This window comes from Musa acuminata, chromosome BXJ1-5, assembly GCF_036884655.1.
Source record: "Musa acuminata AAA Group cultivar baxijiao chromosome BXJ1-5, Cavendish_Baxijiao_AAA, whole genome shotgun sequence".
Taxonomy (NCBI): Eukaryota; Viridiplantae; Streptophyta; class Magnoliopsida; order Zingiberales; family Musaceae; genus Musa; species Musa acuminata.
In genome coordinates, this window is record NC_088331.1 from 894,859 (window position 1) to 918,344 (window position 23,486).

Genomic DNA, 23,486 nt, shown 5'->3' on the forward strand with positions numbered 1-23,486 from the left:
GCGGTATTTGCCGCTGCCGAAAGGTTTGGATGCCCATTTAGGAGGTACAAACTTGGGTACATGCGCTCTATAATTCATTCATGTCACGAGGATTCAATGTTCGACTTATGCACGGTTGGCGCACCCCGTGTGCCATCTCGTAGAATCTGGTAACCGCGCGTGATAATAAGGAACCGAAAATAAGATCGTTTTGGAAGGATTTAATTTTTCTCAAGGCTTTTCATCCACCAAATCGACTGCGGTAAGCTTACCTATAGGTTTGCGGCTCCATTAACCGTGTGTGATGATAAGAACGCAAAATAAAAAAAGGTATCAAGTCGAAGAAAAATTAATTTTGGAAGTTAGCTCCACGAACACCGAATTGCTCGAGTTGCTGCATGGGACTAATTCAATTTGCTCTTGTGGAGGGGTTGTAAGTGATGAATTTATTACACAAAGTGATGATTTTATTGATGTGATATCGATTTATATAGGTTACGAGGAAAATATTTTTGTATGTTTAAATCATGTATTCAAATCAATCGAGGCTTAGAATATTAACGAATGCAAAGTTGTCATTCCATATGTGTTTGTATCGTAATCGTATATCATATACTTGTAATCTTATATCATATACACTAATCTTATATTAATGTAATTGAGATATTCTATAGATGATAGGCTTTGCAAGCGAGTTTGCTAGTTGGTCAGAATTATAGATGTGAAAAACTTGTAGTTGAACAACTTGATATCCAATAAAGTAAAAGTCAATAATAATATGTTTTATGCATAAGCGGAATACTGGGTTAACGCATAAGTAAGTGGTATTGATATTATCATAGTATATTATAGGAGTAGATTGAGAGGTAATATCAAGTTTGTATAGCAGATTGGTGATCCAATTGAGTTCGACAGTAATAACAGCGATGACTCGATATTCAACTTTAATGATGGATCTTGTAATTGCATTTTGTTTCTTGAAACTCTAATTGATCAAATTTGCTCCAAGGAAGATAATGTATATTGATATAGATATTCTATCATCAGTGTTATTAGCCCAATCAACATCAACGAAAGCATGAAGATGAAAAGATGAGTGTTTACGAATAAGTCCAAGATTAAGAGTCTCCTTAAGGTATCACAAAACACGTTTTAGTGTAGACCAATGCATAGTAGAGGATCAATAAATGAATTATAATAATTTGTGGACTACAAATAAAATTTCTAAACGTGTGAGAGATAAATACTACGAGGAACTAAAATATGATTGTTATTATATAATTTGAGTGACTTAATGGTGGAGAGTGAGGTGATAATTATTTTTGCATAATAATATTTTTAATCTTTGATAATAAATCTCGAATATATTTTTTTTGAGATTAAAAAAAAAGTTCGTAAATGTTGTTTTTACTCCCAAAAAGTAGCTTAAGGCTTTTAAGCCTTTGATGGAGAATCGATCAGTAAATTGCTTAAAGAATTGCTTGATCTTCATAAAATTATTATATACGATGATAATATCATTCACATAGACCATTAGAAATATAATACATTCTTTTTGTTGCCATAGAAATAAATAGCTTTTCATCGTTTATAAACATGGTTTGGATACTAAGAGTGGATAAAATTAAGGGATTACTACATAAAGATATTTTCAATTAAGATCACACATTAGAAACCATTGTTAACATCTAATTATCATATATGTTAGTTTGAAGTAATAAGATGAATTAAATTATAAGTTGATTTAATAATCGGACAGAAGGCCTCTATGAAATCAATAGTTGATCATTGATGAAATCATTTAGCTAATAGATGTGGTTTATATTTGGTAATGGGTGCATTTGAGTTTCGCTTAATTCAAAAGATCCATTCACAAACAATAATATTTTGTGTGATATGAGATGGTGTTATGTAGCATTATGGAGTAGTGTAAAATTTTTTACGCTAGTGTAAAATTTTTTAGACTTAGGTATACTCGTCGTACGTGCCCTACAAGCCAATCACATGAATGATGGTATGTGTGACATGATACATATTCTTTTTTACTTATTAAATTTTAGTATTTTATCACTATATTATATATATATATATATATATATATATATATCAATGGATCTGTGCAATGGGAATCGAATCGTGATGAGATCACGATAATGAAACCAATTCACCTTTAAACACAAATCTTAAATAATCTTGGTCATAGGTTATTCGGGAGGGACGTTGAGATAACCGGACAAACTAGTGCACTATATACCCGTAGATATGATGGATGTGACTGGTTTCTCTCATAGTTGCTCGTGTGAGGATACTAGGGATGCAGTGTAAGTGCTCATTAGAAAATGAGTTCACTGATTGATCTACTTACGGAATGCTGAATGGTTGATAATGTCTTATTGTAAGACAATGATTTCATCGTCCTAATGGTGTATCTGGTTCTTAGATTTGAGACATAAAGATGTCCTGTACGAGTACTCCACTATTTGATACCGAATTTATAGCTCTGAAAATTTTAAATCTAGCACAGCCGATCATCGGAAGTGGTAGCCAACCTTACGAGGACTATTGAGTATCGATAAAGGATCATCCACTCTTAGTGTCAAGAAGGTAATATCTCATGTTTTCTTGCTTAGATAAATTCCTATTTAGGGTCATTCGGATTGAGAGAGAAAGAGTTCTCTAAGAGAATCTAATTAGAGAGAGACTCGAGTAAAAACTATATAGGCCTGATAGTACCATATCCGGTATACGGTCTCTAGAATATTAGATTTACGAGGAAGATTTGGTTTGAAATATGTAGAATAGAGTGATCTCTTCCTTCCTCTCCTGAGTCATCTCTATCCTAAGTACCGATGGTACAATCGAGAGGATGGTGATATGCCAATGAGTTTAACGATTAATGAGAAAAGGAGAAGGACGTTCGTAATGACTCCACGGTAATTCTCAAATTATATATTTAAAACATATATTTAAATTTATGATTGATTCTCAAATTATAAATGGATTAAGAATTAAAATATATTAAAAAATTATAAAATTATCATTCTATATGTATATCATAATTTACTATGAGTCTCTCGTTGGATCCTTCTTCATCATTTGTTTCTGTACTATTTATTATTATCTTCTACGGTCTCGAACAGTGTATAAAGGCGAAAGATACTAAGTTCGCAAGATCAAAAAGCTACAATCCTGTAAAATTCATAGCGACACTGATCTCATGCACTATCATTTCGAACAATCTGAAGGGAAGTATGTTGTTAAAGAAGCATTTGTCATCACGAGGAATATGTGTGTATGCAACCAAAAATCTCCGAAGAAAGTGGTCAGGAAGCTACGAAAACGTCAAAAAGGAGCCTTAATTTCTGCCAGATGATGGTGATCGTAGATATCCTTCTTTCGCAAGCTTAAGAGCTCCTCTTTCGGGCGCTCTATAGGCGGAGGTTCTACGGAGCCGCCATTAATGGGTTTCTCGACCATCAGGACCTCATCATCCAACAAAAATTTCCTTATGAATGAAACGACTATACTGCTCCTCAACCTCAGTATCCATAGGCCTGCATGATCCTTTCCTGTAAATACCATCAAAATCTCAACCCTCGAATCCAACCATTTTAATCCCTCTCTCTGAAGACGTTTCCACTCTCAGTGTGGCGGGAGCCAATATAGATTATGAGATTCGAGTTGGGATACCAGCAAGCATCTTCCTTCATGAAGAAATCACTTAACTTCCTTTGTATGACATTACTAGAATGCATTTTTGTTTATTATATAATGATAATGATGATGACTATGAGACATCTTATAAGAACGACTGATAATGTATGTGTTTAGAGCTCAGAGAGAACATGGATCATGGCTTGACGGGGACGACAGATAGCGACCAAGGGAACTGCCCTGGGCATGGTCACGCCTGAAGCTTCGGCCATGTCGAGTTCTTCATGGCCGACAGTCTCCCACTCGAAGCAGTGGATCAATGTCCCCAGCGTCGGCCCCATCATCCTCAGCGCAAGCCCTTCTCCCGGGCACCTCCTCCTCCCCATGCCGAACGGAATCATCCAGCCTTCCTTGCCGCTGCCCTCGAACCTCTCCGGCATGAACTTGTTGGGCTCCTCCCAGACCTTGGGGTCCCTGTGAATGGCGTATGCGTTGACCAGGAGCATGGTGCGAGGGGGGACGACGACGCCGTCGACGGTGCACTCCTCGGTGGACTCATGGGGCACCAGCAGCGGCGCTGCGGGGTACAGACGGAGCGTCTCGTTGATGACGCCGCGGAGGTAGGGGAGGTTCGGGAGGTCGGATTCCTCCAGCATGCGGTTGTTTCCGACGCACGCGTCGATCTCGGCTTGGGCCTTCCGTAGCGTCTCCGGGTTGGTGAGCAGCAGCGACATCGCCCATTCCATCGTGGCCACCGACGTGTCTGTTCCTGCTACCAGCAAACCCTTGAAACAAAAGGAAATGAGAGTCGTCAACGTCTGCAGTATCGATATTGGAGAAGGATGTCAGCTGTCGACCATCACAATACGTCGAAGAAGACAAACACATTGGTCTCGCATCAACAACCCTAAAAGATGATTCGTGTACTCTACTCATTTGCCCAGTGCATTAGACTTTTGGATAGTAAGAACAGCGACAACGGCTTGATGGGTTACCAATTGAATTTGCATTCACGTCAAAAGGTAGAGAAATATATCTCATAGCTTTTCTCTACACCAAAGAAGGGGTGAAACTGATCTTCCAAATATTTGGAGGAGGAGGAGAAAGCTGAAAAGGTTAAGTTATATTTTAACCTATGATCTTTATATATGATTCTGTAGTCTGAATCAAGGATGGAAGCGATGAATAATCTCCCTTTTCTATGTCTTTTCTACGACCTAACGAGTTTTGTGTATATATTTTTTGCGTTATTTTCCAACAGTTGATTGTGGTCTTTCACAAAAGAGAGTCTTCGAAAGAGGGAGGAAAGGTTTGGTTGCATGCTTATTTGGATGCAAGGCAGAAAAAGGTTAGCTCGGACGAAGGGGATGATGATGATGATGATGATGATGATGATGATGATGATGATGATGATATCCTAATGAGATCAAAGACACCGAAGAAGATGGCTAAGTTGCATGCTTTTGCAAGGCTGAGTCGAAGAAGAAGAAGAAGGATCCGGTCTCCATAAACCCTAACGCACATTCTGCACGTAAGAGAAGACATCCATGATGGTTAACTTGGGCTATAAAGCGGACATAAGGATACAGTCACGTGGCCGTAGTCTCCCTTCTCGTGTCGGTGCAGCCCGAACGACACCCGTGCGTTGGGAGATCCTCCGCCGACCTCCTTTCGGCGTGCGAAACGTGTTCGACCAAATTCCACATGGTCATGCCCAGACTAAAGACAAAAGCTGCTCGTTCATGGTACGGTCCAAAGTGTTGTGACTCGGTGACTTGGTCATGAGTCTCGAGGAGTGGACATTTCTGCGGAGGTGAAGAGGAAGAGAGGTCGAGAAGGATACACTCACGGTGATGAGAGACTTGATGATGTGGTCCGAGTGATGCTCGGGGTCATCCTTCTGCATGGAGAGCAGAGTAGCGATCGTGGTCTTCTTCTTTGCCTCATCTTGCTCCTCACCGCCGTCTCCTTGTTTAACCTCCTTGCTCTCCCTCCTGTGATCGTCAATGAGGCCCTGCATCAACTCATCCCTCATCCTATCCAGTCTCGTCAGCCTCTTCCTGACTTCTCGACCGTAGTCCAACCACCTCAGAAACGGAAAGAAGTCTCGGATGTTGGAAGCGCCGGCCAATGCTACCGTTTCCTCGGCCACCTCCATAAACTTCTTCGACTCCTCGGAGATCCTTCCCTCTTCCCCGTAGTACCTTTTCCCTGCGATGGTGATCATAAAGACGTTGATCACCAGCGCGAACAACCTCGACTTCAGCTCCACCTTCGCAGGCCCGGCCTTCGCATACCGGAAGAGGTGGCTCGCCATCGCACGCACCTCCGTGGCGCGGACGTCGGACGAGGACTGCAGGCGTCGGACCCCGAGGATCTCGACGGTGGCGATACGGCGGAGGTTGCGCCAGTAGGCCCCGTACGGGGCCGTGCCGGGAGTGGAGTAGTTGTAGCTGATGTATCTGATGGAGGGGAGGCGGGGGCGGTTGGCGAAGGCGATGTCGTTGGTGGTGAAGCACTCCTCGGCGGCGGAGGCTGAGGAGACGACCAGAACAGGGCGAGAGCCGAAGCGGAGGAGGAGAACGGGGCCGTAGCGCTCTGTGACGCGGGCGAGAGCGCGGTGCAGGGGCTTCTTGAACATGTACAGGTGACCTATAATGGGGATCGATGGAGGGCTCGGTGGGAGGTTCCTCTTCTCGTGGCTGCTGGTGGTGCTGTTGTTAGAGAAGAGGATGGCCTTGAGGAAGAGGAGGAGAGCAAGGGAGAGGGCGACGCAGAGGAAGAACTCCATAGCGGAGGTGACAAAGAGATGTGGCGTATACAGATGGAGTCGCAAAGAGCTGAGTGATTGCGGAGGAGAGAGTTTGATGGCTATATATACAACGCAGGAATTGCCGTGTGTGGCAATGCAACACGAAGAGATAAGGTTTGGGCGATGTCGGCCATCCCTAACCTCCGCTTCTTTTTCTACCACAGTGACTACATAATCTCGCACACGTTTAAATTAAGTCCTGCACTATGAACTTGTCATATCTTGTCCGCATAAACAGCAAGAAGAAGACGTTCATGCATTTGCAGGGGTCGTGTGACACGCATACTCCGATAAGATATGCGTAACGCGTACCTTCTTCGATGGATCTGCATGTTAAATGTGTTGTTCTTATTCGGTATAAAGAGCTGAGACCAACTTGCACTAATGCAAAGGGACCGCAAACGAGCAGATTTTTTCTCCTTGTTCTCGAGGATGAGAGCCAACGTTTGGAGGTCAGTATCCAAACAGAAGATGAGCGGCAACAAACAGGTTTGACATCTTGTGTTCCGGCGACAGTAGTGATGCATGCCAGACTTGATGTGCACCGGCGACAGTGCCCTTTCCCAACTCAGAGAACGTGCTGTCGAACGTGTCTGAAGGAAAACGCCAAGAAGAAAGCCATGCGCATTGACTTTTATCAGATCACAACGCGAGTCCTCTCGAGGACTTTTACGAGTTCGGGGAAAGAGACGCGCGCCGTCGACGTCGCGCACGTGTACATCCAACGTGCCTCCAGAATGCGTCACGTGGGTAAAGAGGCGCACGTTTCCGAGACATCTCGGTCGAGGCAGGGCCCACGAAAGGAACCGCCACTATCTTCCGCCGATCTGAAGTCGATGAAATCGATCCTGCGATCGACGGCACAGAGACTCGCCCGCTTTTAACTACTCCCGAAGATCCTATCTTGGATACTGTTTTGAGTACCGGAAAGGGCACGGTTGGCCCTGCCTCGATCGAGATATCTCGCAAACGTGCGCCTCTTTACCCACGTGACCCATTCTGGAGGCACGCTGGATGTACACGTGCGCGACATCGACGGCGCGCGTCTCTTTCCCCGAACTCGTAAAAGTCCTCGAGAGGACTCGCGTTGTGATCTGACGTTTGTCACCGACATGTTGCAACGTGACCGGAGACAGGTAATCAATCGATGTGCGCGCCCTAAAAGTCAATGCGCATGGCTTTCATCTGAAGTCAATGAGATCAGCAATCCTGCAATCGAAGACAGCGAGACTCGCCCGCTTTTGACGACTCCCGCAGATCCTGTCTTTGGATACTGTTTTGAGTACCGGAAAGGGCACCACAAAATTATCCATTCATTCTGAAAGGAAAATTTGAACCATCGATGTTTATGTACACTATCTTTACAGATTCTTCACCTGCACGCAGGCCTTTCTTTAAAGCACTAAAAGTCCCTACAAGTCGATTTCTGCAATCTCAATTTAGCCACAAATCATAAGAACATGACTCATTTTGTGTTAAAAGCTTTCGTGCTCATTAAACATCTTAAGTCGAAAATCCCAGCGGGATCAGTGTCGGAAAAGATCAAGCCCTGAATTCAGTTACCAGCGTATCACTTAACCCGAATCTGATTTGATCTTTGTCCGTCATAGTCATACGCTTCCAAGGAAATCTTGCTGGTGATACTGGAGGCGCCCATCTCTTCTGATAAAAATCAACACCGCAGCCGATTCTTAGCGTCCCTGTTTTTTCCCTGCTAATATACAAATTAAGAATGAGTTTATTGCTCGAACGAATTATATCAAAGTAACTTCTAGGAAAGTATACAAGCAGTAAGGATGGAGTGGGTGAAAAATTCCAATCACAAGTCTGGTCCAAAATCATAATCCTGTTGAACAAATCATACGAGGAACCTTGATCTTTTAGCAGCGCATCATGATCGACGATGCTGTATCCAGTCGAACGAACATGGCATAGTATTCATATTAGGACTAGAAAAGGTGCATAAGCTAGCTTGGATATGTAGATAGTTGTTGGCTGAACAAACAAGAATCAGTTTAGAAACCAATATCTAAATGAAAAGAGGCTAAAGCTGTCGATTTCAGTTAAAACGTCTACACAGCTGAAACTAAGCAGTAAATTTTTTGACAATCATAATCGAGTGACAGACATGAAATCCAGGCAAAGAGAGGTTCATGAATAAGGCTGAAGGATTTGGAAGAAAATGTTGGCCTAGAGTTGGGCAGTTGAAGGAGATGATTTCCATCTCATACATAGTTCATGATCTGAGAATCTATGCAGACAAAGGATATTGTCAACAGGAACATGATCAGTGCAAGGTGCACAAAAACACATGAAGTTTACCTCTTTGGAACCATGACTTTCGAACAGCTTTGTGGATTTTCCATTCATGCTTCTCTAGAAATTCATCAACCATTTGTGATTGGAGGAGTAGAGGCCCTGACAGATCTACTTTTTCTTCTCGATAACCCTGAAAATTTTGGAGTCAAGTAGCAAATGATTAGCTAAGCGAATGGTATAGATATAGAAGAAAGTAAAAGAATGTCAGTAGCTGCATCAGTACCAAGCTCCTGTTCCTAGGCATTACTGCTCCTTCTGACAAATCTTGAGAACGATGGGCGCTAAAAGAATATACTGAGTCCTGAAAGTCTGGATGTATCCAATGCTTCAGTGTTGCATTTCTTGTCAATTCATAGGGCTTATGGCCTTTTGAGCTGGAATAGGGTACATGTTGAAGATCTCCATTTCCTACTCCATTTAACTTGAAAGTACTTTTAGCCTGTGAAACATTTGATGGGTTAAACTTTTCCAATTCGTCCTGTCTAGATCTGGATCCAGCATGAGATTTGATGTGTCGTTGGTCTTCTTTTGGTCTCTTTGTCCGTGCAAAGCTGGTAGAGGCAGAAACGTCCAGCAGCCCTGAGGAAGGAAGACCTCTTTGAGAGATTTGCTTGACATGTCTACCCTCATCTCGAAATGTAAGACTTGGCGTTGGCTGCAGATCAACCAATAATCTTTTATTATCATTTGCTACTGGAATCTCTCTTTTTTTGCCACTTCTATTCATTCCTTGAGCATTTCTTGAACCCTGCCAGAAACATGGAGTTTTTAATATTGTCGTGCCAATAAATACTACAAGATTTTTTTATTGCTTATATCGAACCATTTTGAAGATAACCATCTTTTAATTTTCATGCACAGAGAGAGACAGACCTCTTTGTGAGATGCTATCTTTGCTAGGGCATTTGATTCTCGTGAAGGCTTACGTGCTCTTGAAGGTTTTCTTGTGGCCTCTACAATGTGTGATCTGCTCTTGACAATCCTCCTGAAATAACAGAGTAAATTGATTAAAAAATGTTTGACAATCAAGTAAAGAATTGCTCTTTATGTAAAAGGAAAGGAAGTTGTGCTACCATCATATCAAACAAACAATCAGATACTTGGATGAACAACTAGTCTGAACATTTGAAAGGTAGAAAGAAAAGTTGTGCTATAGTCATATGAGTAATCAGATAGATGAACAACTAGTTTGAACAATTGAAAGGTAGCTTTTCTTTGCAAAATGAACATCACCAAAGTAGTTTCATTAGTCAGTAGATAATTTCAGGGAGCAAAAGAAGCTCAGATTTGAAATGTTGTTGTCACTTACGGTGAGAAAAACTCAGAATCTCCCATCCTATATTAAACCTAACACAGCATGTTTTTGACTTAGTATGTTTTAGCTATTAACTAGCTGTAAACTAATCTTTTTTTGGTTTCATAAGCTTAAATGACAACCAATTCTTTAAAGTATATTAAATTCTTGATTATCTATCTGGTCATCATGTTAAAGTTCCAGTATATATCAATCCAGGTGCCTTTAAGCACACGAGTTACACCATAAGACATGATAGAACCCGCATATTACAGTATTAAGTCTCAACTATGCTATCAAAAAAGAGACTATATCATGTTTTTTGGAGAAAAAGTTTATTGTCACCTTTGTGACTCCTCACGGAACTTTGCATCGATTTCTTTGTTAGGCTGGTATTTTGGCAAGCTGGATGGAACACATGCATAAGGCTTTGTCCTGAAGTACTGAACAAGCATGGGAAAAAAATTAGACCGTAAAAACTGACATGCTTTGTAGATCCTTAATAATGTTAAAGCATATTATCATGAAAACCATATAGACAAGTGAGATAACAGAAGGCAAGAGGCTATGCACATTAGTGTGAAGCATAATTACTCAGGAAGTCTAAATCTGATCTTAGAATGCAAATAAACAACTCATAAGCCAGATTATACTTAGTTTTGATCTGTAAATTGAGAACCTTCTATATGCATGCAATGTGGTCTGAGAGTATAATCCTGATGACAGGGAATTAGCTTTTCTAGGAAAATGGTAATGCAACAAATCATTTTATCATATATTCTGCTTTTCTACAGTTAATTATTAAAAAAAGTCTGCTCTTAATCATGATGGGGAGCATCTCTCAACAGATCAAACAATCCTTATTAGCAACCTGTAATTATAAATCTCACACAGAGAAGAATACTGAGAAGATATTATCAAAGTAACTCACTAGAGACCAAATCCTACACAAGTGTTTTACCTCAGAAGTAAGAGCAGTAGAAGCTGTGCCACGTTTATTGGGCTCAATAGATAGAAGTGTCTGTAGCAACTTAAATGCACTATCTGGTAAAAAGCGAAATGTCTCTCGGATGCAATTTTCATAAGGATGAGGCTTAAAAATAGTTTCACGGGGCAGGCTGGATTTGTTCCAAAATTCTTCTGGTGGAGAGCCACAGAGCTTAAAGATTTTATGTAGTTGCTCAACCTGAAGATACACAAAAATAATTAGAGCTTCAAGCTACTAATAATGGATTAAATCACCAACAGCATAGTATAGCTACCACCATTTAGCATTCTTTCCCCCGGTGTAATATAAGTGCCATACTGATTTGAGCATAAAGGGTTATTAAGATGGTTATTTAATATCCATGCTCCAAAAGAATGTGAGCTTTGCAACATGGTTCACCTCATGTGCTGCTTCTGGAATCAGTCTTTCTTTGTAATTGTGCAACAATGTATTTCTTACCTATTTCTAATTCTTGCTTTTGGAGTGTCAGCGTACAACTGCAAATTACACCTAACAACAATGAGAAAGTAAGATTGAGATGATAATTACCTCAGTTCTTCCTTGCAAGATAGGCTCCCCAAAGAAAAGTTCTGCAAATACACATCCAACGCTCCACAGATCTACGGATGGCTCGTAGTCTGTTGATCCCAGGAGAAGCTCAGGTGGCCGATACCATAACGTCACAACTCGACTGGTTAGTGGTTGCTTATCCTTAGGATCCAAGATGTTTGCCAAACCAAAATCAGCAATCTTCAGAATTCCCTCATTGTTAACCAAAAGATTTGCGCATTTGATGTCGCGGTGTATGACACCATGTGAATGACACTGTTGAAGCCCAGTTAGCAATTGGTGCATATAGCATTTGACCTGTAACAAATGAGCACGGTCAATTTCCTGCTGAGCTAGTGAGGTTTGTAGATCTGAAATAGTTCCAAGGTTCGTGCATAACCTGTGGTTCACTGAGTTTGATGCCAGGACAAGATGACAACCCTGCAAGATCATGCTCCATGTATTCTAAAACAAGATATATACTGCACGACAACCGAGAAGTAATTAAGCCCTCCAGTTTTATGACATTTGGATGATCAAGCCTGCGGAGGATCTGTATCTCCCTTGCCATAAACCTAACATTCTCAGGATCAAAATTGTCGAAGCGCACCTTCTTCAGGGCAACAATCCTCCCTGTCTCGATCTCACATGCTCTAAACACACTACTATAGGTACCTTGCCCGATCTTAGATGCATTTGAAATGAACAAAGATCCTTGTCAGATAACAGTGAGATGAAGAAACAGTGTCGGAACAGAAGATCAACAAACACAATTTTCCAGCAGTAGCAACAGAAGACCAAGAATAAATATGAGGACATAACTTAAGCTATTAAGTATGAATACCAGCGGAAAAATGGAATGGGAGTCGTATCATATGATCTCTAAAATACCTTCTCCAATTTCTCGAAGGAGTCAGCTTTGAGGGGCACCCATCCCTGAATGGCTTCCCCGGCGACGGCGCTGAGCCACGCAGGCCATCCCGCGGCAATCTGCTCCCCTTCGCTGCTCCGATTCAAGTTCCACAGCCGAAAGCTAACGGAGCTGTTGCCGGAGGAGCTCATTTTCCCAGACTCCCCTGACTCGCTACAGTCACCGAACTCATAGTTGGCAAGCTGAGGGCGGTTCCAGAACGACGGCGAAGATTGGAACTCTCCCGAGGTCTCGAGGGTTCCCGAGACGCCCGAGGAGACAAATGCCGGCGTAAGAGGGGCCGCGTTCTTCGACGCTACGCAACCCATCACGGCCTACGATCGGCCGGCTGCCGGCGTGCAATCGGGGAATCCAGGTGGAGGAATTACCTCCCGAGGAAGGGAGAAACACCCACTTGGAGAGATGGGGAAGGGAACCGAGAAAGGGAAGAAGAACAGGAGGCAAAGGAGAACCCCGAGAGGTTCTAACTAAAGATAGAAAAGTGGGATCTTTATTACCTTCGCTTCTCTTTCTCCTCCGCAGTGATGATTAGGTCCCTCCCGCGTATCGCCTTCCTCTGGCGAGATTAACTGGGGAAGAAGGCACAAGAACCGGAGAAATAATAGGACGGACAGGGGATTCAAGAACGGTGAGATCCCCCCCCCTCCCCAAAGATAGCAAAGATGAGATATTTATCTTCAAAGATAGGATCTTTACGGTTCTTTTCTTCTCGTTATCATCGACGTCCGTTCTGCCAACGAACGAACTCCGAGATTGCCGCGGGAGGAGCCGATGAAACCTCCTCCATTTCCCGCGCAAAAAGCAGCCTCTCATATGAAATGAGAGCAAGTAAGCAAGCAAGCAGCTGGAAGCATCTGATCTTTGCTTGAAGCTGCAGTTGCTGACGAGAGGAGGCGGTGATTGTTCGCCTGAGGAAGAAGAGGGGGTGATGGAGGCAACGGTGGCTCGCCTCCATCGAAGGTGAAGTCGAAGTGGATCACCACCAACATGGACCAATCAAACAGGGCTTTTTTGGTGGGGATTTTATGAGGTTGCTTTCAGAAGGATGCTATTTGTCCACAGGCAGGTGTTGGAACAGTGAAAATTTCTAGCATCCGCAAAATGTAAGGATGATGATATGAGATGAGGGATTCATTTATTCATACTGCTTAATTCATGAACTTTTAGTCACAGACTGCAAAAGTTTCACGCAGGATTCTCTACCATAAGAACTTTTACATATGGATGATGAGTGACCATCTACCATCATGTTCTTTCCTCAGCTTGAATGGTTGCTATTGGCTGCTCAACAGTTTGTCTTGAATCAACACAATGCAGTCAAAGTAAATCGATGTGAGCATCCACCTGAACTAAGCCGATCCATATCTTCTCCGTATCTTTTTGGTCATTGCCATACAACAGTTCAAACATCCTTAGATCTCAAGAAGTAATCGGTCATGGAACATGATGTCGAGGATTCGGAGGACATGTCACACTAAGAGCAAGCAACCATCTCAAGGCAGAATGCCAAAACTATGAATCATTCTGATGCATTGCAACAATAAAGACAAAAGAAAGGGAGAATAGATCTTTGTGTCCATTTATCAGCAGCTTACTCAGGAGTGTCCCCACAAAAAATGAGTTTAGACTTCATGGAATCTACCAATCAAATGTTCTTTTTTTCGTTTCATGTAGTAATGCAACGATATTTTGGAATTTACAAGCTGTTATTGACTGTCACCAACCCCAAATCAAAACTAATAATAACATATAAAAAACTACATTTCATGAATATTTAGTACCTTCCACTTGCACCATTAAGGAACCAGTCTGAATTCCTCTATAAAACAAGCATTTGCATGTGTAGTGCTCCTTTTCAGGTTCAATGAGTAGCGAGAATAACAGGAAGGCATCTCTGCCTACGGCATCGCCTTGTCGTCCTTCCCCATCCGATCATACCCACTTTATCTATTGTTATTTCAGAATTACTCGGTTGAGATGGTGGAAGTGAGCTCACCCCTATCTCCTCAAATGTGATGGACAAACTTCTAGGCTGCTTCCTCCTGTTTGTTTGGGAGTTTATTCCACTTTGACCAATGTTTCGTCTTGTTAGACCTGTCTGCCAAGGCCTACCTGATACTTTCATCATCCCTCCAATAGTTTGGAGATCCTCTGTAACTTCATGCCTTGACAGTGATGCAAGACCTGGCAGAATATCTTTCTGGAAGTCCCTTCGTCGCTGCCTTCTCTTTCTTGCCTGGCCACGCCGAGATTTTGTGAAAAGCAATGAAGCTGCACCTACATCTTGTTTGCCTTCATGTTCATCTTTGATCTCAAGTTCCTTTGATCTCAACCAATACTGATCCACCTTAATTTCTTGGAGCTTTAGTGTCATTGCCTCAAAGATATCCAAACCATCATCATCTGAAGATTGAGTTCCGCCATCTCCACTATCACCCAGCAGCCTTAGGTTTTCTGCTCTGCATGATGCTACTACATCTGCAAACCAACACAAGGTGTCAAATCGAGACAGGGATGACGGGTGGGAATTGGTGTCATCTGGATGACCTCTGCAACCCATAGAGATAGCAACTAAATTCTCTGCAGCCAATCTAACAAGTGTAAAACCAGAATAATCCTTTTCCTCCGAACCATCTTTCTTGCTTGATGGAATGTGTTTATGCTTCTTTATCATTGCCATTTGAGCCTGAGAAATGTTTGCTTCCGAATCAATGTTAGAAGCAATTTTTGCACCTGCACTGGATTTAGCATATGATGACTGAACCACTGTCTCATCTCTAGGTAATATCTTTGAAGGTATAGGTTCATCTCTACATGCAAACTCAGCACTGGGACGAATGTGATTCCTAAAATTTTCCCTGTTGTTTCCACTACAAATTTCGGTGATTGAATCACCAATATGGATATTATCCTGTGAATTCAGCACCTGTATATCACAGGACAAGTCATCGATGATCATGTTGCCATTTTTCTTAGTAGTATTACCAGATAAATGTTTTCCCATACGTCGAAGAGAAGCTGATATGCTGCTTTGTTGTGTTGTCTTATGAAGAGGAAAACCAAGAATAATTGTCCCATTGTTATCAGAAACTTCATTTCCCTGCACTTTGTAATGCTTAAACTGTGAAGCTGATGTGACTTCCGGCATGGTACATAGAGAGAAATCCAGCTCTTTTCCTTCATTCCTCTCACCTCCAGGAGCAACAACATTGGAGCTAGAAATTAGCTGACGATGCCCATTGGAAAAGCAAAAATCTGCTCTCGAGTCATATTTTCTCAAGTCAACAGCCTCATTATAGGATGCTTTGTTTCTGAATGAAGATGGATCCTCTGGCACCTTATCATTAACATCACAAATGACTCTATCCTGTCTGAAGGTAATCTTATCTTCAACATCACTTGGAAATACTTGATTTAGGTCCAGGTGAGTTTTCAAATCTCTGCTACTGAAATGCTTTGTGTAGTTTTCAGGCAAATGATAACGAAGATCTCTATTGGCATCATCAACCTTGTCTGGCTTACAAACTACAATTTCTGTATGTAGTTCTGAACTGGACTCCAGATGAAGACCATGGTGATATCCATTTGCATGAGGCACCCTAATATCCGAACCTAGGCTTGTGGACAGTCTCTTACTATTTTTCCAATTTTGACAAGTAACAGGGACTTGAGCATCTATCTTGGAACCCAGGCTCCCATTAGGAAGATTAGATGACACACTGAAGCATGGAAGTGCTTGAACCATGGTTTGCCTGTTGCTAATGCTGATGGCAGGTTTTATCCAAGATGAAACAAATGAAGATGCAGAACTGATTAAATCGGCCTTGGGAGTTGTCATTGTAGAAGGCGTTGAGGGAGACACTAGCGATGAATTTGAGCAGGTGATATGAGGGAGTCTTAGAGATGCCTGGATATTGTGAATTGGCTCTTGTCTAGACCATGTCTCTTGGTTATTATAGTTGAATAAAGAAAATTCATGACATTTCTTAGTGTTTGATTGTAAAGTTTCAGATGATGTTGAAACGTTATCATCATAGAAAGTCTGAGAAAAAGAATCCACAGTGCTCCCTTTGTTCGCTGTATATTGATAATCAAAACATAATTAGTATGAGAAAAAAGAAGTTCGAAGAAGGTATATAACAGCATAATTAGCAATACTTGTACTATGCATTAACAAGAAAAGCATAATTAACTTTTGTGCACTGGACCTACACCATGCATTAGCAGATGTGGGAAACCAAGCATTCAATCAAATGCATGAAGATGAGCATCTAACAGTGACAGTTGAATAATGCAAGGTCTGGTTAGTTTTGACAAATTCTTGCAATGATGCCATAATATGACAGTTTAAGCCAACTCACAAAGGACCAAACAAACAAATTTAAGAGATCGAAACATTACCAGATTCATGATTAAATAATGGCCATTCTCTTTTTGTGAGTACATCCTTATGCAAGAGGTCTGAAGTAGTCTGTTGATTGATATGTCGTTCTATGAAATTAGTCTTTGATCTCAGAGATAAAAGATGCTCTTGATTCCTATTGCTGTGAGTCTCGAAGCCAAGTAATTGAATAGAAGCTGATTTTGCTGGAGTTTCATAACATATTTCTGTTATTGGTTTATTTAAATCAACTGCACTGCAGGCTGATATACCAAATTGTGTCGGTGAATTCAGTATCTGATGTTCTTCTTTATGATCACTACCTAGAGTGAGCTTCACATCATTCTCAGAATAGAGAGAGCAATTTCCATTCTTGAAAATACTAGCACTATGCGATAACTCAACAATTTTAGTCTGCACAGATCCATCAGTATCTTCAGTGTCTATATATACATCAGCTGGAAGTTGAAGGTTAAATCTTCTTTTCTTCAGAGGCTTGTATTCAAGTGCCTCGGTGTCCTTTTGAGAAGCTCCATTTAGTGATGAGAAATGATCAGATCGAACATTCCCTTCCCTTGAGAAACTAAAATGGGACCTCTCGGTGCCTGCAAAAGGTGTCTTTCCGTCGCCACTGTTTCCCAGAGGAAGGTGAGATATCTGTAATATCTTTTCAGTACATTCAGATTGCATTTGAGATGAAAAAGAATTTGAGTGTGATGCTTCTGCCGGTGTGAAAGATCCATAATACCCTCTAGTTTGAAACTGATTCATCAGGTCTTTCTGTATTCTATACAGACGATGAAGCTCATAGACCTGAACGACAAGTGAAACAACATTTATTACGGGAAAGCACATGGAAAGCTCAAAAGTGATATGAGGAAAAAAGTATCTTTATTTTCTTTTCTCTCCAAGAGAAGACTATCTTATTCATAAAGAGGAATCCAATTGAACATCAGATGGTGACAGGTTTGTGTACATACACAACATCTATCCTCTCAATGAATTCAGCCTACATTGTTAGTCTAAGCTTACTGATGCAATAATCTGAAGATAAAGAAAGAAGTAGGGCCTAATTCTTCCAAATGCAATCTTGTTCTCCGGGTTTTGGTTTGAGCTTCTTTGACTCGATACAACTTGGTCCAATATTTCATCAAAATACAGACAGATTCCTCAAGATTGAGTGTTCCTCTTCGATTTGCAAGTGAATTACTACAAAGAACAGTAAAATTTTCAAACAAATAGAAATTAATAAAAACCTGGAAAAATGGAACTTTGTAAGATAAATATAGCTAGGTCAGGCTATCCTATTCTGGGAATCTAGAAGCAAAGAATGTGCAGGGACTGAACTACTTTATAAACTTGAAAATATAAAAGTTCCATGTAGTAACTCAAGAAAGACATGATGATTGAAAGCTCTAAATCATGTGTACTACATACTAAACAATTAGCTTCTGGTCCATGATCTAAATATTAGATTGCTTGAGTTAAAAAAGGAGGATCAGTGGACACCTCTGCCTTTATTTTATAAACAACAATCCAAATAAGGAAGTACAAACAAACTCATGACTTGCATGTTTGAAAAAATCTTCAAAAAGGATTCAATGCCAAAAAAATCATTTTCCAGAACTATTGAAAAGATCAAGACTCGAGACATTCTGGAAGACAAGCATTAGTAAGAGATCAAATTTTGGGGAAGATAAAAGTCAAAATCCAATAAAAAATTATGTCAATATTCTATGTACTGGGCAAGCAATCTGTAATAACCTTAGCTGAACTAGAGATGAGATGTCAAAATTTAAATTTACTGGGAAAGCAATCTGAACTGACCCTAATTGAATCTAGATTAATGTCTTTATCAACAAATAAAATATTAGCAAGTTACTTAGGCAAGATCAATTTTACCTGATCCCTTTTGGTAAATAAGATATCAGATAATGAATCTAAAGCTGTTTGGAACTTAAAAATGAGAGTTACATTTTCCAGCTAAAGGCTAATCAAAGAATACATTGAGGAGGATTTTCATTTTTTCTAAAAACCACCTGAAGTTAAAAGTGATGCCTTCCATATGACCAACAAAAATGATCGGAAATATGTCGCAAGTTGAAATTCATAATTCAGCAGCCATTGACAGTTTTCTCCCAGAATATACATGAAAATCCCATCCGTGAGGATAATGTCAACTTGTTTAGCCTAATAGCTATCACTACATGGTCAGTTCTTAGAACTTTGGTGACTGAGGTATACCAAACAGCCAAGGTACAGGATAATTGATGAGAATTTAAAACACAAAGTTTGTCACAAACAACTAGACTTTGTCGAGAAAATTAAGTTATCAAAACCATTAAGCAGAGATGAGACATAATAACCAAGTCATTTCACCAAGAAAACAGAGATGAAGTGCATCCCAAGAATGCTATACCTTAAACAGTTATAGAGAACATTAATATCTTTACCTGCTTCCTAAATATGGCTTCATGTTCAAGCATTGTCCGCCTTATCATGCCTTTATCATGTTCCGAGCATCCATCCACCAACTTTGGTACGTGATTGTTGTAGAGATGCTCACTAAACTTCTTGTCCTGAAAGTACCAAGACCAACTACTTCTTGCATCCTCTTTAATTTCCCGCATGGAATTATATCCTGGAAGGTAATATTTACCCTGCACTTTCATCACCATTCCTGCAAGTTCCAAAGCTAATCAGCAAAGAATAGTAAGATAGTGGCAAAAGGATTTATAGTGGATTTTTTTATGCAACAAAAAGAAAGTGAAAGAGACAACACTGGAATGTCAAATGGGCTTTTGTCTTCCAAAAATAACATAGTACAGTAATACTTATTTTTCAAATTGTAGGTACATTTCATGTTCAACATAAAAGCATAAGTTACACTACTCCCTCAGGAACTTTAGCAAGTGTTATCAAGAAGGGAAATCTGTGGTAGGGAGAAGGGAAATAGTTAAAATCAACCACCATCGCCTGTAGCAATAGCAGCCAAGATAAGTTAATAATAGGTAGTGATGAAAATGATTTATATTAAAAAAAAAAGAAACAATGTTTACAATCACAAGCTTCAGTCTCTTGACTGGCAGTTGTTTAGCAAGAAAAGAAATATAAGACGAAACCGAATACATCATCCTAATGTAATATTGATTATGTTGCATTTATGCCACAATAACTAGCACTAATCTAGTACCTAAACATGTACAGGAAAAAGATAAGATGTACCTGGAGCAACAATGTACAACTGCAACATTTGCATTTGCTGCCCTAACCCATAATTACACAATCAAAGAACATAAGGAGTTATGGTACAAGAAAGGCATGAAAAGATGGCATAAATATCATTGGAGACAGCACCTAGGATTCCATACGAAAAGTCATGGTGAGGAGGCATGCGGAAACCATGTGAAGATAGATAGAAACCCATGCATTAACTTAGCTAATGATATCAAGAGTGCCAATGGATAAATTGACTCTGTGAAGCAATACTCTACAAGCTCATAGACACCAGAATGCAGTTGAAAAGAAAGGGACATATGGAGATACCAAATAGAATGGCAACAAGCTGCGGCCCTTTGAATGTGATTCCCACTAAATCCTGAATGCAGATGTTCAAGATCACTGCAGCATTCAACAACTGACAATTATTTGCAGCAGGCAGAAGCACATTTTTCAAAATTGGATCTTCAGGCTTCGGAACCCATAAGATGAGGTTCAACCTCGTAACCAAAGCTGGTCCATTTGCTCAAGGTTTTTAAAGATTGAATCGGAAGAAAAGGATGGCATCTAAGGTAAGAAAAGGATGACATCTATATACTTACAACACAGAGTACATTTACAAGAAGAGCATCAAAGTGAAGAAGCCTTTGGTCCAAAGATAGGAAACCTACAGACCTAGTAGAACCCAAATATGGGAAATAGTAAATCCACAAAAGAAAACTGTTTATACCAAAACCTGGCATGCAAAGTTGGCAGTGGAAGAACAAAGAGAAGTCTGGTAGAATCAAAGAGAGGTATAAGAGTTCATTAATCTTTACGTCAGCGATTGAAGATAGAGCAAATCTTTTCCTTTTCAATCACTCCACAAACAATAATCAGCAGGAGACTCCATCATCATAATGAAAGCAATAAGTGTCAAAAATGGCTTAAAGGGACGGAAATTTTCTGGTTTTATCCAATAGCAAACAGAAAAAGCATATCATTTCTTTCAACGATAATTAATCTAAAGCACGCCCTCAAAATCCTACATCAAAATAAACAACCACTTTAAAAGAAATAGCAAGAGTCAAATAACCACAAACCAAACACAGAGATATCACAATCATCATCTAAATCAAGAAATCGACCGAAGAAGAAAAGAATATATATCACCTCTCCCTCTCATCCATCTTGCGAATATCGTCGAAGCAAATTCGGCATCAGGACGCAGAACATCGAAAATCCAAGTTGCCGCGAGCATTCAGCCATGGAAAAACGGCAACTTTCCGAGCGTCCCACCCGTTCGAGCGGCCGAAGCTGCCGCAACAATTCAGGAGACGAGGAGCCAAGACAAGGGATAGCCGCGCCACTGGAAACAGCGAAGACTCGGCCCAAAAAAGATGCAACTTTTGGGATCAAAATGAACTAAAGGAAAAAAAATGGGCATCTGGAACAGGCCATAAGCACCAGACGCAGCAGCAGATCGGGGGGTTTCGATCCCTTGGGCCACAAGGAAAGGGGCAGGCAAGAGATCCGAGATAAAAGAAAGATGTCTCACAAGAATGAACGACCTTCCAAGAACTACAGTGACAGGAAACTTGTCCTTTGTTTCTCGGCGTTTACCATCTCTCTCTCTCTCTCGGTTGGTTTCTTCTACTTTCCAGTGAGTATCCTTTATTGGGCGTTGGGAGAAGTGATCGAAATGAGATCTTTTCCTTCTTTATGGGCTCAGAGATTCTCTCCTCCCTGCCTTGCCTTTCTGTGGGGGTATAGAAGAAACATAACGAGACAAAGGCAGAACAGTCCAATGGATATCTACACAGCTCCTACCTTCACTCGCACACACACACATACGCACCAATATTTTATTTTTCCCCCTTCAGATTACTAACAACTTGGATTATAGTATGGAAGATGGCATAGAACTGTCGATCCATGACGATATCATCCGATGGTGGCCTCCTCTTATCCTTGTTGGCGGCTGACAGCGAATTGTCGGTAGATATGGTGTGGGTCCCACCGGCCTCTGCCCCTCCTCTCCACGAGAGCCTACTTTCGGAGGAAGATGCGATGAAAGACGAGCTCAACTGTTCATGACACTTGTTGGCGACTGAGCTAAAGAAAACTGGGATCGATGGAGACCCCTTTGCCTGTAACACGAACACTCGTGAAGACTTGATTCCCTGCCTCGAATCTGGTGAGTGGAGAGAGGAGCGGTCCGCACTACCAAACCACACAATGCCAGATCTAAGACTCAACCAAAAAGCTTGCAGTACAAACATAGTAATTGGGTCAGACAAATCATCTTTTTCTCCATGGCGCATGATGCTGTTAGCATCGGCATGATGAGCCCTGGGAAGAGGTCCCTACGACTCCCATGATCCCCGGCAACCGAGAGAAGACACGACTGTAGCATCTCCGACCATTCTGTACCGATTCCGGTCTTCTTTAAAGTTCATCCGAAAAGTAACTTAGAAAAGTCTAGATGTGCTCATCGAAGAAGATGGAAATTTTAGGGGGTGAAACCGTGCTTCATCGTTTTCTTTTTCCTCTCAAAGCCAATGAATGATTCGAGTTCGAGTTCGAAGCCATCAGGTCGATCATGCAAGAAAAAAACAAGATGGATAAACACCGATGTTTTCTTTGTCCTCTTGAGCATGCGCACATCGGAGTGGTGGAGGCAGAAAAGCAAGAACAGCATCAACGATTGTTAGCGTTGCAAGCTATTATAGCTTCATGTGGTCTGTCAATCTCGGATAATGGTTTCCGGAAGGTGAAGCACTGTAATTAATATCTATTGTTTATTGTAAGTTAACTATAAACTAATATCGTTTACAATCTCGTTGTAATGTAAAAAAGCATAAGGCTGTGGATTTGTGGACATCATAGGAATCTGTCATATCTTCGAAATATTACAAGTTCTTATAATAAATCATAAAAAATGATTGTCAATAGAAATCTGCTTGCATAATTCTCCAGTGATGCCACTGCAGCTCACAGCCATTAAAGCAACACCAAACCAAAGGCACAAGCTTGGCTTCTCTGTGTGCATCTGCAGGAGATACAGAAACAAGGTTCGCAGAATACAAAGCGTTCTGCAGACAGCATCACATCCTCCGTGCCATGTCCAAGACGCATACTCGATGAGAGGTCAAGTGTTGTCTACAGGAGTTTCTTCTGCTAGGAGTACCGAACGACTTCCTCCGCTACGGTGTGTAGCTGCAGCTAAGACTTTGTTTGTTCCCTGTTTAGGAGATTTGGTTGGAATCTAGCTTTCTCGTTGAACATATTAGCTGATTAGTGTTGTTCCTGACTCATGATGCGACTGATGAACGAGAAGCATAAAGCTAGCCTGAATCTCTGGTAATGTCTTGAGCATCT

The 23,486-nt window shown here is 41.0% G+C and overlaps 3 protein-coding genes across 4 annotated transcripts; all 3 read right to left on the reverse strand.

The window, feature by feature from the left end:
• Positions 1 to 3,720: 3,720 nt before the first annotated feature.
• Positions 3,721 to 6,480, reverse strand: LOC103983611 (cytochrome P450 81Q32-like). Its single transcript, XM_009400855.3, has 2 exons — positions 5,483 to 6,480; positions 3,721 to 4,418 (listed from the first exon to the last, which is right to left on the reverse strand). The coding sequence occupies exons 1-2, from the start codon at positions 6,422 to 6,424 to the stop codon at positions 3,807 to 3,809; spliced, it is 1,554 nt and encodes a 517-aa protein (XP_009399130.2). The 5' UTR covers positions 6,425 to 6,480; the 3' UTR covers positions 3,721 to 3,806.
• A 1,257-nt stretch (positions 6,481 to 7,737) lies between these two features.
• On the reverse strand, positions 7,738 to 13,995 carry LOC135672875 (protein IMPAIRED IN BABA-INDUCED STERILITY 1-like). The gene is made up of 9 exons (XM_065181336.1): positions 12,487 to 13,995; positions 11,996 to 12,280; positions 11,596 to 11,913; positions 11,020 to 11,244; positions 10,404 to 10,501; positions 9,638 to 9,749; positions 8,988 to 9,512; positions 8,768 to 8,894; positions 7,738 to 8,156 (listed from the first exon to the last, which is right to left on the reverse strand). The coding sequence occupies exons 1-9, from the start codon at positions 12,832 to 12,834 to the stop codon at positions 8,137 to 8,139; spliced, it is 2,058 nt and encodes a 685-aa protein (XP_065037408.1). The 5' UTR covers positions 12,835 to 13,995; the 3' UTR covers positions 7,738 to 8,136.
• A 137-nt stretch (positions 13,996 to 14,132) lies between these two features.
• LOC135672874 (uncharacterized) lies at positions 14,133 to 21,929 on the reverse strand. Of its 2 annotated transcripts, none has more exons than XM_065181334.1 (4): positions 21,279 to 21,929; positions 19,361 to 19,587; positions 16,928 to 17,720; positions 14,133 to 16,603 (listed from the first exon to the last, which is right to left on the reverse strand). In XM_065181334.1, exons 1-4 carry the CDS (start codon positions 21,364 to 21,366, stop codon positions 14,388 to 14,390), a joined length of 3,324 nt encoding a protein of 1,107 aa, XP_065037406.1. In that variant the 5' UTR covers positions 21,367 to 21,929; the 3' UTR covers positions 14,133 to 14,387. The 2 variants fall into 2 exon arrangements, with proteins under 2 accessions (XP_065037406.1, XP_065037407.1); XM_065181335.1 differs by lacking the exon at positions 21,279 to 21,929 and adding an exon at positions 17,940 to 18,116 and having other exon boundaries at positions 19,361 to 19,499.
• Between the last annotated feature and the right edge of the window lie 1,557 nt (positions 21,930 to 23,486).

Coding starts and splice junctions, on each gene's coding strand:
- LOC103983611 (XM_009400855.3), bottom strand. CDS start 6,424: ATGGAGTTCTTCCTCTGCGTCGCCCTCTCCCTTGCTCTCCTCCTCTTC. Junction 4,419..5,482: donor TCATCAAGTCTCTCATCACC/GTGAGTGTATCC, acceptor TTTTGTTTCAAG/GGTTTGCTGGTAGCAGGAAC.
- LOC135672875 (XM_065181336.1), bottom strand. CDS start 12,834: ATGGGTTGCGTAGCGTCGAAGAACGCGGCCCCTCTTACGCCGGCATTT. Junction 11,914..11,995: donor TCAAACTCAGTGAACCACAG/GTTATGCACGAA, acceptor CATTTGTTACAG/GTCAAATGCTATATGCACCA. Junction 8,157..8,767: donor AAAGTCATGGTTCCAAAGAG/GTAAACTTCATG, acceptor GTATATTAGCAG/GGAAAAAACAGGGACGCTAA.
- LOC135672874 (XM_065181334.1), bottom strand. CDS start 21,366: ATGCTCGCGGCAACTTGGATTTTCGATGTTCTGCGTCCTGATGCCGAA. Junction 19,588..21,278: donor AAGATGGATGAGAGGGAGAG/GTGATATATATT, acceptor TGGAACTTGCAG/GAATGGTGATGAAAGTGCAG. Junction 17,721..19,360: donor AAGCCATATTTAGGAAGCAG/GTAAAGATATTA, acceptor CTTGTCGTTCAG/GTCTATGAGCTTCATCGTCT.